Genomic DNA, 16,918 nt, shown 5'->3' with positions numbered 1-16,918 from the left:
TTTATTAATTTTTTACTGTAGTCCATTTAAACTGAAGTGCCTGTGTCTGCCAATTTTCCTGTATTTCATAAGACAGGGAGAAGAGTGAAATTCTAATAGCTTTAACTGGTAATGCAAGCTTATGGTTAAGGCTCCATGTTCTCAAATATCTACATTTCTGGAAAAAAAAAAAAAAAAGAAAACATTTCACTTTCAACTAAAAGTTTCCCATGTTGGACTTCGCACAAAAGTGGGTTTTTGGGAAGTTTGAGCAGCATCCAATTGCCCATTTTTACACTGTGTTAAGCTGGAGAGAAAGATACATCTATGCATAAGTCAACAGCACAAGCAAAACGCCTGCCTGAGCAACTGTCCTCAGGGCAATTTTTACTATTGTGGAGGGAAAAAAAAAAAAAAAATCTATGGAGATTGATTTGTTTAAAAACAAACAAACAAAAAAGCATGGCAACTCAGTGGGCTTTGAATGTGAGACTAAAACCCCTGGGAGCCAGATTAAAGGACACAGGACAGGTAAAACTGTCAAAGGTGGATGATTAATTCCTGATTCTTGTCTCTAGAACTGGTCACGTTTCTCACATACATATATGTGGTATGGGTATGTATGTGTGACATATGCACATTTATAATACATGTGGAGGTAACATCTGATAAAGGAATTCATGGTGCACTCTGACTGCCTTACCTGCCCTCTGACTAATCAGTCTTCCCCAAATCACCCATACAAAGATAGGATGAATAAGTTTTGCTTTTAAATGCCTCACAGAGGCAAATAGGGAGAGTAGATATACTGGAGAGGGCAGAGGGAGGGTTATCCCACTCAAGACTATACAGCTTTCAGTAAGCCCAGCTGGCAGGAATCAGGGTTGATCCAATGAAGTCAGTGGAGTGACACCACCTTCTAAAAGCTAAGAATCTGGCCCTGTTCTCTTAGGGGTTCTGTACTTGAAAACAGACATGCCTAAAAGCCAATGTGCTGGTCTTTTAATTAACTAATGAAAAGGTGCAGATCATTCTGGTATCAAATGCTACTTTCAGGCAATAATTTAACAGTACCAACCCCCCAAAGCTTTAGTGACATTGAAAGAGAGGTAATTTATAAGATGTACCTTTGGGGTATCGACTCTCTCTTCCTCCATGAATGCGGACTCGACGTGGCAGCTGGATGCAGGAAAGGAGAAGGCTTCTGGAGCTGGTGGGAGGCCCGGAGACCTCAGCAGCCTTACATTCTGTGAACGCAGATTCACTGGGGGCACTGCAGCTTGTGTCTATGAGATATAATAAAACCAAACAGTCTTAGGGCAAAAAAGGAATCATGAACAATGAAAATACAAAGATAATTGCAAATTCAAAACCTGGTAGTGTATCAGGGCTCCCCTGAGGACTGTAGATATTTCTGCTTATCGCTGCATGATAAGGAGGAAGTCTTGGTACTAGTTAGGCTTTTGTCATGTTGGATAAAGGGAGACACATGCTTGAGTTAAATTCCTTCAAGGTCATTGGCATACAAGTGTCATTAACATTAAAAACACAGTCCCGCTCAAAGGCTGTGGGTGAGATTTACTGCCTAGTTCTTCCTACAGAAACATAGCCTTGCAGGCTTAGACTTCAGAGTTCATTTAGTAAATAGAAAGATTTACGTTTCTGAACAAACAGCATCTCTTCAAAGATGGCAGAAGAAAATTGCTTGGAATCTGCAGATGCTCCAAACTGCTCATGCTTTCCATGTTCCACAAATCCTTTTCATGGTTCCTTTCCTCTGTCATGAACTGATAAATGTTTTAAAGTCTCATTTAAAAAGCTTTATTTGTATAAGAAATCTGTGTTAAAATGAGGCAAATGGCTATTTTAAGCTGTTTGTGACTGTCTAAAGATCATCCCACCCGCTGACCCCCTGTGGAACAAGACATAGAAAGGAATGGGAAGGATTCAGCTGTGAAGTCAGGCACCTTTAGACAGGAATTATCTCCTGGAAAACATAGTATTGAAAGCAAAGGGGCACCAAACTCCAGGCAAATGTGGTGAAATCGGGGAAACTGACAGTTACATGAAAATGGACTGGAACAAAAGAGTTGAGGGTCCACACAACTTGTCTGTGAAAATCAAACTGCACTGATCTATATTATAATGCTGCATAAAATTGAATATAGTAAGGATATAGAGGACAGAGACTATCTTTGTGCCCAAGACACTGCACCTATGCAAACATTAGGTAACTGTAGTAATAAAACAGAGGACTGCTTCATACTAAAGACATGAAGGGGTTATTCTGTGATTTTTCTTTTTTTCCTCTGGGAGTCTCCACCATCTCAGCTGATGCCTCATAGTTACAGGTTGACCAGATTTTTTTATAATGGAATTTGTTCCTAAAATAATTTAAAATAAGATCTATGTGGGAGTATGCAATTTTGTGTGGGAAATTCACAGAGTCCAGCCTGGAGGAGATAAAAGAAACAACTTCTCAGAGTATCTGGGGTGAAATTCTGGGTGCACTCAAGTCAATGAGAGTTTTGCCATTAACTTCACTGGGGCCAGAATTCCCCCCCCCCCGAAATCCTCAGACAAATGGCAAAATCAAAGTGGGGATTCTCTTTATAAGGGGACTAATGCCATGGCTGAGATTGGTGTGACTCATGGGGTATACCGAATGCCATGGATGAGAACTGAATTTAAGCACGTTACCTGATCTAAGGTAACATATTCTGCCTCAGTAAGCAACTGAGGGTTAGTTTTCATGGGAACTGGGCATATCATGTTGCAACACATTGAAACGAGAAGGCACCTCAAAGCAGAATCATAGCTATGTGGACTAAATTCCTCCACTGTCCCTAAAGGACCATGATTAGAGGCAGCTCTCCCATAGTCAGCCAGGTCTGGGGGAAAAAAATTTGTGCCACTATCATCATCATAGTCAGGCCTGGTTATGTGCTTCCATGTGTAACACAGGCCCAGAATGATCAAGTAACTCCACCTGCATGGGCTGAGCAACCAAATAAAGTGGTTACAAAAACAAAGTTCCATACAAAAATATAAATCAGACTCAGAAGCTACTAGAGCCTTGTTTACACTTGGGATCCCCATTATATCTGATATTTTTACTATCAACATGTTGACAGGCTAGTCAAAAGGCTAGAAAGCCTGCACAGCCTTTTCTACCCCAGGGCTCCCCTATCTACAGCTGAACAAGTGGTAGCATCGGTGGGAATATTAGTGAAATTCCCTAGCATAGACACAGCGAGCATCAATCATTTGTGTCCCTGAGATCTCCTCAAACAGCCTGAATGACTTTCAAACCATCACGTGATTTGCAAATGTGTCCATTTGGGTTAGCGGTGTCTGATCTGTGTTTTCAGAGCAGATACAGATTCTACCTTCCACTTCAGGAGAATGCAAAACAAACAAAATGTCTTACAGTTAGCCCCCAGAGCACGATCACTGCTCTGAGTCCTCCTGGAAAAGAGTAATGCAAGAAGCCTGGTAGCCTAGATGCAGACACATCTAGACAGAGCGGCACTCAACATACAGAAGGGACCAGCAACTTGACAGAATATATATATTCAATACCATTAAAACTTGACTGTATGAGTCATCTGAGGTCAATTATTTTAATAGGGCCATGCCTCTCATGTTTTCAGTTAGGCATTAATGGAAATTAGAATCCAGGCAATATTTTTGCACTTTAATGAAACAATCGGAGAGCATGTAAAAGGAACTCTAAGGGAATTATTGGAACAAAACACGATAAACTGTACATGACTTTTCTGTTTGGAGAAAGTAACTAGGGAATAAAGTGACAAATGGCAAGAGTGCCCCAGAGCCTGTACTGAATCCATCAGTTTTGGATGCATAACTGAAGAAGATACTGAGTAGATAGCCTCCTGGAATGTAGAGGCCAGTGTCTGAGCAGTAAGCTCCGAGATGCTGTTCTTGTGAGTGTTGGTAAAATGCATGTGACATCTTTGAGACTCAAATCAATTAGTTAGCAGTCATACTGGGTCTACTCACACAAAGGTGCTGGAAAACCTCAAAGGAGTTATTTACAGTACTCAGCCACCTGTGCTACGGGATTGCTAGCAAAACTAGACTCCTGACCACATGCATCTCAGGAGATCCTCATGCTGGGCTCAGCAGAAACTTTTGTATTTAGTGACAGATATACACACCCTTGAGGCACTAAGTATATGAAGACAATGATATCTGCTGCTTAGATATCACAGTGAATAGGTACCTTAGATAACTAGATCAGGCAGACCAACCCTAGAGATTTGTCTTGGGAATGACCTCACTTCTTCTCCAGACTTAAGTGCAAATATAATGCATAGCTCAAGAAAAGCAGTGGGGAAAGTTAGGGTTAATTTTCAAAGGGTCCTGTGTGTGTAAGAGCACCGAACAGAGTGTGCTGACCATCAGGCCCCATCTAACATAAATTCCTTTCACTCATCTCTAAATAATCCCCTGTAAAAAGTTCAGCTGCTCATTTGCAGATTACATTCAAGGTACTTGGAGCACAAAGAAGTCTGCAGCACAGTTGAGTTGATGGAGAAAGACAAACATACGGACCCTGGACTTCAGAAAAGCAGACTTTGACTCCCTCAGGGAACTGATGGGCAGGATCCCCTGGGAGAATAACATGAGGGGGAAAGGAGTCCAGGAGAGCTGGCTGTATTTTAAAGAATCCTTATTGAAGTTACAGGGACAAACCATCCCGATGTGTAGAAAGAATAGTAAATATGGCAGGCGACCAGCTTGGCTTAACAGTGAAATCCTTGCTGATCTTAAACACAAAAAAGAAGCTTACAAGAAGTGGAAGATTGGACAAATGACCAGGGAAGAGTATAAAAATATTGCTTTGGGCATGCAGGAGTGAAATCAGGAAGGCCAAATCACACCTGGAGTTGCAGCTAGCAAGAGATGTTAAGAGTAACAAGAAGGGTTTCTTCAGGTATGTTAGCAACAAGAAGGAAGTCAAGGAAAGTGTGGGCCCCTTACTGAATGAGGGAGGCAACATAGTGACAGAGGAAGTGGAAAAAGCTAATGAACTCAATGCTTTTTTTGCTTCTGTCTTCACAAACAAGGTCAGCTCCCAGACTACTGCACTGGGCAGCACAGCATGGGGAGGAGGTGACCAGCCCTATGTGGAGAAAGAAGTGGTTCGGGACTAATTTAGAAAAGTTGGATGAGCACAAATCCATGGGGCCAGATGCGCTGCATCCGAGAGTGCTAAAGGAGTTGGTGGATGTGATTGCAGAGCCATTGGCCATTATCTTTGAAAACTCATGGCGATTGGGGGAAGTCCCGGACGACTGGAAAAAGGCTAATGTAGTGCCCGTCTTTAAAAAAGGGAAAAGGAGGATCCTGGGAACTACAGGCCAGTCAGCCTCACCTCAGTCCCCGGAAAAATCATGGACCAGGTCCTCAAGGAACCAATTCTGAAGCACTCAGAGGAGAGGAAAGTGATCAGGAACAGTCAGCATGGATTCACCAAGGGAAGGTCATGCCTGACTAATCTAATTGCCTTCTATGACGAGATAACTGGCTCTGTGGATGAGGGGAAAGCGGTGGATGTGTTGTTCCTTGACTTTAGCAAAGCTTTTGACACGGTCTCCCACAGTATTCTTCCCAGGAAGTTAAAGAAGTATGGGCTGGATGAATGGACTATAAGGTGGATAGAAAGTTGGCTAGATTGTCGGGTTCAAGGGGTAGTGATCAATGGCTCCAGGTCTAGTTGGCAGCCGGTATCAAGTGGAGTGCCCCAAGGGTTGGTCCTCGGGCCCGTTTTGTTTAATATCTTCATAAATGAACTGGAGGATGGTGTGGATTGCACCCTCAGCAAGTTTGCAGATGACACTAAACTGGGAGGAGAGGTAGATACGCTGGAGGGTAGGGATAGGATACAGAGGGCCCTAGACAAATGAGAGGATTGGGCCAAAAGAAATCTGATGAGGTTCAACAAGGACAAGTGCAGAGTCCTGCACTTCGCACGGAAGAATCCCATGCACCGCTACAGACAAGGGACCGAATGGCTCGGCAGCAGTTCTGCAGAAAAGGACCTAGGGGTTACAGTGGACAAGAAGCTGGATATGAGTCAACAATGTGCCCTTGTTGCCAAGAAGGCCAATGGCATTTTGGGATGTATATGTGGGGGCATTGCCAGCAGATCGAGGGACGTGATCGTTCCCCTATATTTGACATTGGTGAGGCCTCATCTGGAGTACTGTGTCCAGTTTTGGGCCCCACACTACAAAAAGGATGTGGAAAAATTGGAACGAGTCCAGTGGAGGGCAACAAAAATGATTAGGGGACTGGAACACATGACTTATGAGGAGAGGCTGAGGGAACTGGGATTGTTTAGTCTGCGGAAGAGAAGAATGAGGGGGGATTTGACAGCTGCTTTCAACTACCTGAAAGGGGGTTCCAAAGAGGATGGATCTAGACTGTTCTCAGTGGTAGCAGATGATAGAACGAGGAGTAATGGTCTCAAGTTGCAGTGGGGGAGGTTTAGGTTGGATATTAGGAAAAACTTTTTCACTAGAGGTGGTGGAATCTCCTTCCTTAGAAGTTTTTAAGGTCAGGCTTGACAAAGCCCTGGCTGGGATGATTTAGTTGGGGATTGGTCCTGCTTTGAGCAGGGGGTTGGACTAGATGACCTCCTGAGCTCCTTTCCAACCCTGATATTCTATGATTCTATGAAACATCAGTTACTGACAGCAAAGAATGCCAAATCCTCAGAAAAGCAGAAACAGTCCATTAAAGTTGTTCAACAGCACACTTTTTATTTGTATGCCCCCTAAAAGCTGTCCTGGAATGTTGAGGGTGAAACAGAACTACTCAAGCAATGAACTGGGGCTTAACGATGAAACTCCCTGTCCCTGAGGACAAGTGAAATCATCTTTGTTAGCTTCAGCCTCAGAGTGCAAAGTCAGGCCATGTCCAATTTGCTGCTGCTCTGAGCCAACAGCCTCTGCTTTGTTCACCTGAGGTGGGAGGCAAGATCCTTCACCAAGAAGGACAACTCCGTGTGTGTGCACAGACCATGAAGCTGGGGTGATTCATTGCAGGGAGTAGTTCTGATCCAGTCTGGCTTCTCAGTGACCACATGCCCTTTCCAAGCACAGTGACCCTAGTGCTCACAAAATGAAATAGGAAAATTAGCCAGCCACTTGGGAATTGGCCAGTTTCCAAGGGTTCTCATCCCATTGCTTAGGCAGACATACAGACAATTGGTACCTAGTGTCTCACATGATTTGACAAGACCCACAACACTCAACAGAATGAGTCACAAACAACTGTCTTGTCATATGATGGTACTGAACAGAACAAATGCAAAGCACTCTGCCCAGAGCAACACCGAAAAGCTAGGGATTCTGAAGACACAGGAAAGCGAAGGATCCTCTGACACAGAGCTATCTAGGAACAAGAGCTTTCTGAAACAAGAACATTTTGTGCAGTGATCAGTCCCATCTCTGCCTGGAATTAGGAGTTACCTTGGCGACTGTTTGTTCAGCAATGGTGCTTGGCCGACGCTGACGAGCATCAAGTCTCTGCTCCACAGGGAAGCTACTCCGATGTGACTTGAGTCTCTCCACTAACAGGTAATAGATAGCAGCAAAGTGGTTATAACTCTTGTTCTGCAGAGACTGAAAAGAGAAACAAGTGTCTAAATGCAGCCAACCCTCCATTCTCCAAAACCACAAAATAAGCAGCTAGGAGAAAAATCACACTTTTATCAAAAACAAAACAAAACGCTTAAAGGGGGAGGGGATCTCAAGCAAGTGTCAATCTGGAAACCAATCAGATGAGAGAAAGTTTCAAGCCAGAATGGCAAAGCAGAGACTGTCAGCCTCTTGAGGCTCAATGGTTCTGTTAAGTTAAAAAGACCAAGTCGCTGCAGCTGCATGTGGAAGCCTGCTTCCAGAGTTAGTGGTCACTGTGTGCCTATCCGCAGTGATAGTTGGTGTCTGTAACCCAAAGGCCTTTCTGAGCCCTCTAAGACTGGCTCTTAGCCATCTGAAGAGAGCAAGCTCCATGACCTCACTTACAAGAGGTAGGCTACTCCAAATCCTCACCAGCACTGGGGAATTGATCCCTGGAGCGCCTGTGCACACATTCAGCCCTTTCTGGCAAGAAGTGTTAATAGTGCAGCCTCCACACTTACTAAAAATACCAGCCATTCTAAGGAAATGATCATGCTGAGTCCTGAGGGAGTCTTTTGAGCATTTATTTCTGGTAAGAGGCACGATTTGGAATCCAAGAGAGAAAGACAGTCAATGTTTGCTGCTCTTACGCTTCCTTTTACTCTCCTCTGAATTTCACATCCCCACCCTTTCAGAAGCATAAAACCAAATTATTTTGCTTCTGATTTTGCCCCTCTCCATATGCCAAATGATGCTTTCCCCAATAACACCCTGTGAATCTGATGAAGCAGAAACCAACACAGCTCCTTTGCTTTGTTTTTCTGCCTAAGAATCAGCTTTACTGTCAACACAGAGCTCTAGAAATAAGGGGGGGGGGGGCTGGGGTTGGTTTATAAGTGGCAAGCTTCCACATCCCAACAGGGGATCTTACAGAGCTAGCACTTTACAAGCTTTGCAGCCTCAGAAAGTCCCACAGGAATTATTCATAGGCATTTCAGTTTGCTCTATGATCCACTATAACAAATTGCAACCCCAAATGTTTGCAAGTGCACTCAAATAAAAACAACAACCAATAATTAATAAAAGAACCACCTCCAGTTCTGGAGGCCCTGGGATACATGGAGTGAATTCATTAACCTTTCCCTCTGGAGCCAGGGGGTCCAGTTATGATTCCCAGCACAAATGAAAGTTAATTTGGTGATTTTTTTCCCCAGGTCCCACTTTTTACATAAGCCCCACGCATTTTGCTATGACTGGCAGTATCTGCACAACAGAAGCCCAGCTCACTGATAAGCCCATCGCATTCAAGAGAACTTTTCCAGGTATTAGAGACATCCTCATTCCTCTGATCTCTTTTATTAATCAGTTACAAAGAATTGGGGCCAAAGTTGGCTAGAGCAGTTGTTGTGAACTGCGAGATTTTTAAACCTTCCAGAAGCTGGAGCATATTTTCTGTAATTTGCCTTCTCTTGCAAGGGCCTGTGCAACTGACAATACAACAGCAGCTTGACTTTGTTGCAAGAGTAACAAAAAGAATGTTATGAGAGAGACTCAGGTAAAATCTAGATTTAATAAAGCAGGACAGTGAATGGGCTCATTCTGGGGTTATATCTCTGTGGAAGGTATATTTTACCTCAATAGTTTTCTGTTGGTCTATTCCAAGGCTGTGCATCAGCCGCAAAACCTGCTCATTATACTCTCCAATGGAAGGCTCGTTCTCCTGTCCTTGTGGATAGAGAATGGGTCTCTGCACAGGAACTTCTATTAGCATCCATTTATGCTCCTTAATCTGAGCAATTGTCAATCTCTTGGATGGGTCTAGGACCAGCATTCTCCTGATCAGGTGCTCACACTCTGTTGGGATAAAAATAAAGTAAAAAAGGAAACATGCTACAAACTCCTAGCAAAGAGGCTACAGTGCACACACTGTATTAATCTGACACCTACTGATGAAGAGCAACAACAGGAAACTGTCCTAGTTGCTACCTAATTTTTGTGCTAAATAAATTTCCTGAAAGTTAAAATAATCTTTTGAGCTAAAGACTTCAGTTCACACCAAGAAAAAAAATCAACTTATTTAAAGAATGTGCTGTCTGGGGAGGGGTGTCATTAATTCTAAACATCTCCCAACATTTAACGCTTATGAAGCCACTTGATATGTTCAAAACACAGCGTCCCTTTAATTTAGACTAGACTATTGGCAACTTCTTCCCTGCAGGCCAATACCTGCATCATCGGTTTTGGGGTTACGCTATCAAACATTTCCTCATTGTTTATGATCAAGACTGACCAAGCAAGACCCAACAACTGGATCAATCAAACTAGGAAAAGATCTCATAGTCTTACAACAAGAACAACAACAACTGGGTGTGCCAAAGATATAAGACTGACACCCAGGCGTATGAGTTGGTTACGTGGTTTGTTGAGCTCTTCTTGGGGTGTTTGTTTTTTTGCTTCTGTTTAAAAGATGCAGTCAAAGAAAACAGGAAAACCCAATCTGCATTACGCTAAAATGAGGATTTTGTTTTCCCTGCCTTTGCTTTCCAAACTAAAATGAATGTTTGTTTTGTTGTCTTGGAGAATGAAAACTACTTGCTGTTTGAATCCGTGAATTTTTTTCTGTTTCTAATCAGAGGTAGGAAGTGGGACACTCCTCTTCATTTACAATCATATTCATTGCTCATTAATGACTCAGTTGTCCACCATCTGCAGTTTAAGAGTTTAATTTAATTAGAGCTTAAAATCCTCAAAGCATAAGGCAAAATATATTACCTTCTGACATGAAATAGGGGATTCTGAACCTTCCTTCCAGAACCCGTTGTCTCAGAATAGGGAGTGTAGGTCCATCAAAAGGTAACGCTCCACAGACTAGGACATAAAGAACTACACCCATGCTCTGCAAGACAGAGAACATTCCTGCTTTTACCTTTCAGATGCACACAAGTACTCTTTGCCTTGAGATTTACTTGTGAAACCCCAGGCTATCCTTGCAAAAATTAAAGTTGATTCTACATCCTGCAAGAAACAGTGTTAAAGAAAAAGGAGTCATATACCTGGAAACCCCTAAACCTTAAGAACCCTTAGCCAACCCAAAATGGCTAGGTTTGCAGTGCCTTTTGCTGATAAGCAGGGTAAAACTGCTGTGTGCAATGGACGAAGGACTCTGGCTGCTAGTGCAAAGCTTCATAGGGGTGACTGAATGATACATGAAAAATGAGCTGCTACTTCAAGGGAGATTTAAAGACACTCTTTACTACATCTGAATATGTTCAAACAAAAAACCCACCCCAAATTCCCGTTGTTCAGAACACACAAACCTCAACCTCTCCTGTTCACTGGCTTGCAAAGTTTTAAGGGAAAAAACCCACTGATGTTTGCATGGACTGTGATGGCTGTGATTCTGCAATGCTGAGTGCAAAGCCCATTGAGAGATTGCATAAGATGTGCAAAGAGACACACACAACCAGAACAGCAGCATTAAGCCAATTGTCAGATTCATTTCTGAAACTATGTGTTAACTGGCAAAGTAAGTGGAAACAGTCTTGCTACATTTGCCAGAGAAGATAGTGCCGTATGGAATTAAATGACTATACCAGACCCAGGGACATGAATCTGTATAGGTAGACATGGCACTAGGTGCCTCAATAGACAGGAAAAGCATTCTAAACACACACCAAAATTGTGTCAGCATACTGAGATTTTAAAACTAAAAATATTAAAAATCAATGTCTTTATCTGCTAAAACCTGAGTTGAGGATTATTTCTTCCTCCTACCAACTCAGCTTTTTAGAGACCATTTCCGTTAGCTGCTTTAGCATTGTCAACTGTAGCACAACAACTCAGGTCTTGGCAGTACGTGAAGGAGGAAACCGCTTTTCAGATGCTTTATTTTAAAACGTAAATACACTTACGGTGTTTTTAGTTTACAAGGAGATTTTGTTAATAAGCCGAGATCTTAAAACAGTTTTAAAAATATTTACCAAAGCTCTGCAATTCACTTTTCACATTCAAACACCGCTCATATTATTCTGAACCTTGTGCATGGGTGGAGAGTAATGGGTTCATTTGGCAGTTACAGGATAATAGGCTCAGCAAAGCTGTAACCTTTACTCATTAAAAAAAGAGTGCCTATGGGGACGGTGTTCATTTACGAAAACAACACAGATCTCTTTAGATGAGCAGCTGCAAGGTGAACGTCTATGCGCTGTGAACTGAGCTCTTACTCATGAATTCATCTGCCTCTCTCACATGTTACGTAGTATGAGCACTGTGCTTCTGGCACCAAAGCACAGGCTGCTGAATTGCACGGTATCTCTGGGTAGTTCAGGATATGGACACATCATCATCAAGACCAGACCACTAAAATTAGATTAAAAACAAAGAATGAAAAGTCTCATGTTTGACAGTGCATTGAAGAGTGCAAAAACCCTGCTCGGTGCATGTTTCTCCCTCTTTCACTTCATGCGATTTTGGTTGTTCTCTCCGTCCTCTTCCATTAGAGCAGCAAGCAGGGAAACACATACACCGATTCAACAATATGAATCTGCCTGCAGCAGAATGGCACGGGACACATAGCTGCTTCTCTCTCTCAACTCAGAGAGAGGGCAGCCGGCAGCTCCCTCCCCACTGTGTTAGTGACTCAGACTCATCAACAATTTACATCGTGAACTCCTGTAGGAGAAGGAAGCAGTGCAGTGAAGCAGGGACATTCATACAAAGAACCTATTCAGGAAAAACGGTTACCTACCTCTCGTAAGTGTTGTTCTTCGAGATGAGTTGCTCATGTCCATTCCAATTAGATATTCATGTGCACGATTGTTGAAAAGTTTTTCCTCTAGCGGTACCCGTTGGGTCTGCTGTGGAGCCCCCTGAAGTGGCGCCTTTATGATGGTGTATATAGGTCCCTGCCGACCCGCCGCCTGCTCAGTTCCTTCTTGCTGGAATACTCTGACAGAGGGGAGGCGGACGGAATTTGGAATGGACATGAGCAACACATCTTGAAGAACAGTTACGAGAGGTGAGTAGCCATTTTTTCTTCGAGTGCTTGCTCATGTCCATTCCAATTAGGTGACTACCAAGGCCATACTCTTGGAGGAGGGGTCAGAGTTCATCTGGTCACAGATTGCAGCACTGCCAAACGCTGCGTCATCTCCGGATTGTTGCAAAATTGCGTCATGTGAAGTGAAGGTGTGGCTAGAGGACCATGTGGCTGCCCTGCATATATCCTGAATGGGCACTTGAGCTAGGAAAGTGGCAGATGATGCCTGAGCTCTTGCAGAGTGCATCGTCAATGTCGGGGCTGGAATCTTGGCCAAGTCATAGGAAGTTCTGATGCATGACGTGATCCAGGATGACATGCGTTAGGAGGAGATGGGAAGCCCTTTCATCCTCTCTGCGACAGTGATGAAGAGCTGTGGGGACTTCCAAAATGGCTTTGTGCACTTGATATAGAAAGCCAAGGCGCGTCTCACATCCAAGGAATGAAGCATGCTATCTCTGGTATTGGCATGCGGCTTGGGAACAAAGGTAGGAAAATGTCCTGATTTATATGGAATTGAGAGACTACCAAAGGAAGAAACACAGGGTGTGGGCGTAGTTGCACCGTGTCTTTATAAAAGACAGTGTAAGGGGGCTCACATGTCAGCGCCTTGTGACCAAAGAGGTCCAGCTTCTTGGCCTCCTTGGTCTTCAGAGTGGGACCCGGCTGTCCTTGCTGCTCCGTGTGATTGGCGGCGTCCACCACTAATGTGCCCGGCTGGGGATGGGTGAAGAGGTGCTATGCCCCTTCTGTGGAACAAAATATCAGTGTTCTACCCCTTTAGCTGTTGGTGGGACAGAGGCCGGAGTCTGCCAGAGCACCTTAGTTATATTTACAATGGTCTTAATAAGAGGAAGGGCCACCCTAGAGGGCTCCTCAGGAGCCAGGATATCAACCATTGGGGCTGAATCCTCTGTGACCTCCTCAGCCTGTAGGTTCAAGTTTTGCGCCACCCGTCGAAGGAGGTCCTGATGGGCCCTGGTGTCCATTGCTGGCAGAGAGGTAGTTGTCCCTGCCATCGCCTCATCGGGCGAGGTGGATGAAGATGCCCAGGGAGGGATTGGGTCCTCTTGCCCTTCCGGTTCCCTGATGCTCACCAGGGTAGTTTCAGGTGCATCAGCTATAGGTGTCCTTCCTTGCACCAAGGGTGGAGCGACAACAGCTCCCGTCTAAGGGTCGGATTGCCCCAGGTCTTCCTCTAGGGACGCAGCCCGCACTCCTGGATCCCTTGAGTCCGATGGGCTCCCGAGGCCACCAAAGTCGCCCTCGAGTCCGGCCCCTGGGCCTGATGGTAGGCCCCTGGAGTCCAGAAGGGCCACTGCACCAGCCCCTGCCACTGGGGAGGCCATGACACCATTGGCACTGGTTGGGGTGCATCGCTTCTTGAGTGGTGCCGGGAATGGCATAGGATTCCACCTCCAACTCAGAGGAGTACTTAGATGCAGACCAAAACGGAGCAGAATCTGACGGTGCCAGAGATTGGTGCCGCGGCGAGGATGAGTGATGGCCCATCAGTGTGGGCTTGCCCCTATGTCTGATGGGGGGCAGAGCCGTCATCGGTGCTGCCTTCGGTGCCGTCATTGTCGGAGCTGTGGTAGGTGGTGGTGCCGGGGCATGTGCCAGCAGGCCCAGGGATTGAGCCGTCATGGCGATCAGATCCCGTGCCACTTCCAATGTGTCCGGTATGGAAGGAAGATGGAGGTCTTCTCCAGCCAAGTCCTCCGGCACCGGAGAGTCTACCCGCACCGGACTCAACATCCCCCCTGTCACAGCCAGAGTTGACGGCTACAGGACTTGCTGGCCAGGTTTGGGGTGTCCCAACACAGGATGCACCTCACTGGTGTGCCGTGCCGGTGAGCGGCCCCTGATAGCTTTCTTATGTGGCACCGGCAATTGTGAACGTGTTGAAATGTGGAGCTGGGCCTCGGGGCTGGGAAGCAGTGCCGATGCTCCTTATTGGAGTCCTTCCTCGTTGCCAAGTGTTCCTGCACGGATGCCGGTGCAGTGCGCACCGAGGCTGCCGCTGCTGTCTTCGGCACCGGCCGTTGGCAAAGTGCAGATTCCATTAGGAGGAGCTGCAGGTGAGAGTCTCTCTCCTTCTTTGTTCTGGGCTTAAAGCCCCTACAAATCTTGCACATATCCGCCTGATGACCCTCCGCGAGGCACCTGAGGCAGGAGTCGTGCGGATCGCCGCATGGCATAAGCTTCACGCACTTCTCACAGGGCTTAAAGCCCTAGTCCCGGGGGAAAGGGAATCGGGGAAGATCCCCCAGCTAAGTACTATTCAACTAATTAACACTAATGGGTAACTATTTACAACAACTATTTGAAGAAAGACTGCTAAGTAGGCACTTGTGACAACCGTCACTGGTGGTAAGAAGGAACAGAGCAGGTGGCGGGTCGGTAGGGACCTATATACGCTGCCATAAAGGCGCCACTCCACGGGGCTCCACAGCTGACCTGACGGGTACTGCTAGAGGGAAAACCTTCTGACAATCGCGCACGCACACCTAACTGGAATGGACATGAGCAAGCACTCGAAGAACCACCGCACATTCAGCAAGGAACAGTGACAGCTTTTTGGATTAGCTAAATTATTTCTTGCAGTGACTTCACGTGCACGTACTATGTAACCTTAATGCCAACCTGGCATTCAAAGTGACTTTACAAAGCAAGGTTCTATGCTTCAAAACTATTGGGTCTTAAGATCATTTTGTGACTTGGTCTAGAAAAATAAAGCCAGAGGGGAACAGCCTGTCTTGTGGCCTAAATGAAATTCAGAGGTGATTACAATCTTAATTTCTAAAAGATGATTTTAATCTAGTAAATAAAATAAAGATACCCAGATATCCAGTTGGGGTCCTTCATACTGCTGCCCTTCAAAGACTTCCGGGGCTGCATACGGGGGGCTTCCACACCAGGTGGTCAGAGGCTCACCACTTTTATAGAAATTTCCAAACCCAAAATCTGTAGGGAAAGAAAAAAAATTATTTTAACACATCTACATTTTTAAACCTGCGTCCAAACCAATGATCTGATGCGGATATGCACTGACTGAGCCTAAAGGCCCACTTTCAGTCATAGCTCTATATTTCTTGCAGAAACCAGAGACTGTTACTCTACTTTTCACTCACAGTGCAGACTGCTAATTCTTAAAGGTAACTGCACAATTAGCCCCCATCCCAACCAGCACAACGTAGTGGTTAATTTTTACCACTGGGGTAAATCTGGGATTATAACAATGTAATCGTCTAATTCAATGAGAGAATGGCAACCAGGCTATGTGTGCTGAGCCTACTTACTCACCTGTAAATGTCTGAGATTCAATACTGAACTCGAGAGCTCCTTGGCTTTCTCTAAGCTAGGCTTTCTTTAGCCCTGAGCACACTCAGGGTGTACAACCAATGTTGACAATCATGGCATCAACTTTGGCAGAGTTCCTTCTTCCCACCTCCAAAAACAGCAAGTATGTGAAAACACACAGGGCCTTGTATTGGCGAGGAAGCCTGCCACTGGCCTGTCTACAACCATTTGTTGCTAAAAGGGGGCTCTGCAACTGAACACTCACTTTTGGACAACTCTGCAATTTTAAAAAAAAGTGTTCTTTATGGCCTAAAAAAGTGACCACATTTTGGAACTTTTAAATCTTACATGCAATCCTAAAAAATTCAAAATCCAAAATGCACAGATAACTACTTAAAGAGACATAGTTAAAAAAAAGTTTCAGATTCTACACAACTTCCCCCATTGCTTACTTTCCAGTTTGTGTGGTTTTACTATCACATTATTCTAGTATCTAAAAAAAAATTGAACAGAGCAGATGAATTACTGACTATAATAAGGATTTATTATTATATGCTATGGACTGTACACACACATCTGTGCCTTGAAGGGCTTACAGTCTAAACAGACAAGACTGACAAGGGTGGGAGGGGAACTAGAGGCTCAGAGAAGGAAAGTGATTTGACCAAGGGCACACAGCTCTTCAGTGGTAAGGAACCTAAGGCATAGAACCTGGGACTCCTTAATCCCAGTCCGATGACCTATCCATTGGGAAATGCTGCCTCTCCGAGCTGACTTAATACAAACATAAGAACAGCCATGCTGGGTCAGTCCAAAGGTCCATCTAGCCCAATATCCTGTGTTCCGACAGCGGCCAATGAAGTGCTAACAGATGCTCAAAGTAAACAAACTGGGGGAAAAAAAGAGAGAAAATGTGTTTGCTCCACTCTCTCTCAGTTCTAGTAAT

The 16,918-nt window shown here is 44.7% G+C and overlaps 1 protein-coding gene across 1 annotated transcript in view; it reads right to left on the bottom strand.

The window, feature by feature from the left end:
* SIK2 (salt inducible kinase 2) overlaps positions 1–16,918 on the bottom strand; it is a 116,551-nt gene that overhangs the window by 20,911 nt on the left and 78,722 nt on the right. The window contains exons 5-9 of the mRNA XM_084611632.1: positions 15,512–15,636; positions 10,404–10,527; positions 9,265–9,485; positions 7,482–7,634; positions 1,107–1,265 (exon numbers count right to left, since the gene is read on the bottom strand). Coding sequence (XP_084467758.1) covers positions 1,107–1,265; positions 7,482–7,634; positions 9,265–9,485; positions 10,404–10,527; positions 15,512–15,636 — 782 coding nt within the window. The remainder of the gene's footprint in view (positions 1–1,106; positions 1,266–7,481; positions 7,635–9,264; positions 9,486–10,403; positions 10,528–15,511; positions 15,637–16,918) is intronic.

Source organism: Lepidochelys olivacea (genome assembly GCF_965140295.1).
Source record: "Lepidochelys olivacea isolate rLepOli2 genome assembly, chromosome: 22".
NCBI classification, from domain to species: Eukaryota; Metazoa; Chordata; order Testudines; family Cheloniidae; genus Lepidochelys; species Lepidochelys olivacea.
This window is presented reverse-complemented; position numbering and strand designations above follow the sequence as displayed.